This window comes from Pundamilia nyererei, unplaced genomic scaffold (assembly GCF_000239375.1).
Source record: "Pundamilia nyererei isolate P.nyererei 1_Seehausen unplaced genomic scaffold, PunNye1.0 scaffold00097, whole genome shotgun sequence".
Taxonomy (NCBI): Eukaryota; Metazoa; Chordata; class Actinopteri; order Cichliformes; family Cichlidae; genus Pundamilia; species Pundamilia nyererei.
Window position 1 is genome coordinate 1,731,474 of NW_005187498.1, and position 2,393 is coordinate 1,733,866.

The following is a 2,393-nucleotide window of genomic DNA, read 5'->3' on the forward strand; positions in this document are numbered from 1 at the left end:
TGTACCTCTGGTGCAAATTACTGACCTCTGTCATCATTTTAAGTGGGGGAACTTGCACAATCGGTGGCTGACTAAATACTTTTTTGCCCCACTGTAGTTTTTTATTCTGTAATGTTTACATACACAAGTGCTTCTTGTTTTTACCTTATTCAGTGTTAGTTTAAGTTTAAATGAAGCTTGTAAATTTAAGTAGGCCCAATATGATTTAAAACCATCGCCATGCAAAATTTTAGATGGGCACTGAATTTTCTGTCCTTCCCAGAAGTAAACACAGTGACTCAGAGAAAATGACCGTTACTCGGCGTCATGGCACTTCTTAACAACACCAGACAGATCTAATTTCCGATTCATACCCATTTATCCTTCGTCCTCCCTGTATCCTTCCTCTTTGCAGGAAGAAGCATGTCTCCACCCTGCTGAATGTTCGAGGGATGATGCGGCAGGCAGAGCGACAGGAGATCCTCAATGTCGTCAAAGATTTTGAATGCAGCAGCGCCCTCATGTGCCGGGACCACTCCCTCTTTTCCGATATTCCCATCACCTCAGAGGTGCACTGCATCAGCCTGGGTTTCCTCCGCCTCGCCATGACCGTCTCCAACTGGTTCTCAGAGCACCGGCCAAGACGGAGAGGCAGAGTAAGCATCAGGAACGCTACACCTCAGCCTGCAGAGAATAAGGAAGATGCGACTAAACTTCACAGAGAAGACTAGCCACTAGTGTTTGTGCTAGGAGAGTAGTCACAGGCATACTGCGAAGATGAGATGTACATGCACCTTGACCAAAACTGATTTTGTCACCAGCCACTTAAAAAACCTCAGGTACTGCACATACTGTACATCCTCAGTGACAATTCTCCATTTCCTCGTGTTCGCTTTTGCTTTAACGGTGAAACAAACTGTGTATTTTAATAACTCACCATGATTTACAGTACTTTGCTGTTTATTTACACCTCTACAGAAGTAAACAAAAAAGAATATATCCTCTGAATGTAACATCATGTTCATTAGTTTTTCAGCCTTTATTTCTTAATTGTCATTGCACAAAAAACTTCAATATGATTTACAATGTCTGCTCTTCAGCATATATTTACCCAATGATATATACCCTTTCTCTGGTATATAGAGCATATGGATGTACAGTACTGTGCATAAAAAGTTAAAGACACTTGCTGTTGTTTAGCTGTTTGCTTCTTATCCAGATACCTGATCTGTTAAAAAGTCATTCTGCTGCGTGCAATTAGGCCAATATGACGCTGGCTTTAGTGATAAGAAAAACAAAGGGTCCTGAACATTTGGACCTAATCTGGGATCATTCTGACACTTACCAATATAACTGGCAAATGTTGTGAGTGTTACAAATGTGGATATAAGATAAAGTGGACCTGTGGCTGAGCTGCAGAAGTCAGATTTGCACCAAATCCAATGAGGTGGGTCAGATTTGGGCCAAACATTCATTGCTATATATAACATGAAAGAAGTCATAAAATAACTGTGGCAAGGTCTCCAAGATCCTTTGATCAAACAAAAGTGGTGCAGTTTTATTGGTGTTTTTTCATGACTGCACTTTGAATTAAACTAATACAGAAAAATGCAAAATTGCTTTATTTTCTTCAAAACATCCTCCATTTGCATTTTACTTTTATAATGTTTTCATATTTTCTTAGTACTGCATATTAATTTTATGGAAATCTGTTGTGTCACTGTGAATGAAATGGATCTATTGCTGGAAACATAATAAAAGCCCATTGAGTGGGTCGAGTAAAGTGATTCAGCAGCTCTGTCATTGTGGGTTCAAATTCTGTTTTGCATTTCAGGTAAAAAATGGAATGTGTTCTACGTACTGACGTGCTTCAGTTGAGTTAAGTTTCAATTTTATAGCAATCACACAAACCCCTACCTCAACCACTTGGCGAAAACGAGAAGGAAAAACCCAAATTTAACAGGAAGACTCAGCGAGGGGCAGCGAATTGGATGCAGTTGGTTGGAGCAGGAGAGACAGTGTTTAGTAATTATTATTTATTAAATGCAGCAGTACTGTATAAACATACAGAGAGTGCAAAAAATAGTGTAGAAGGAACCCTCACTCCATCATGGAAAACCCCACGGCAGCCTAAGCCTATTGCAGCGTCACTAAGGAATGGTTCAGAATCACCTGATCCATCACTAACTATCGGTTTGTTTAAAAACAAAAGTTTCAAAAGCAGTGACGGTGAATTTTCTGAATCCAAACCGGGAGCCGGTCCCACAGACGGCTTAATAATGCTCGGCTTCTGACTAAACTTTTATCAAATCTAGGAACCGCACGTAAGCCACCAGTCGGAGAACAAGGTGCTCTGTTAGGAAAATAAGGTGTTGTGTGACCTTTCAGAGCCTGAGTGTGTGGGGAAAGGTTTC

General features: G+C 40.5%; 1 protein-coding gene across 1 annotated transcript in view; it reads left to right on the plus strand.

The window, feature by feature from the left end:
• exoc3l2a (exocyst complex component 3-like 2a) overlaps positions 1-1,618 on the plus strand; it is a 14,503-nt gene extending 12,885 nt beyond the window's left edge. Inside the window, exon 13 of the mRNA XM_005740129.1 lies at positions 395-1,618. Coding sequence (XP_005740186.1) covers positions 395-710 — 316 coding nt within the window. The 3' untranslated portion in view covers positions 711-1,618. The remainder of the gene's footprint in view (positions 1-394) is intronic.
• The last annotated feature ends 775 nt before the right edge of the window (positions 1,619-2,393 follow it).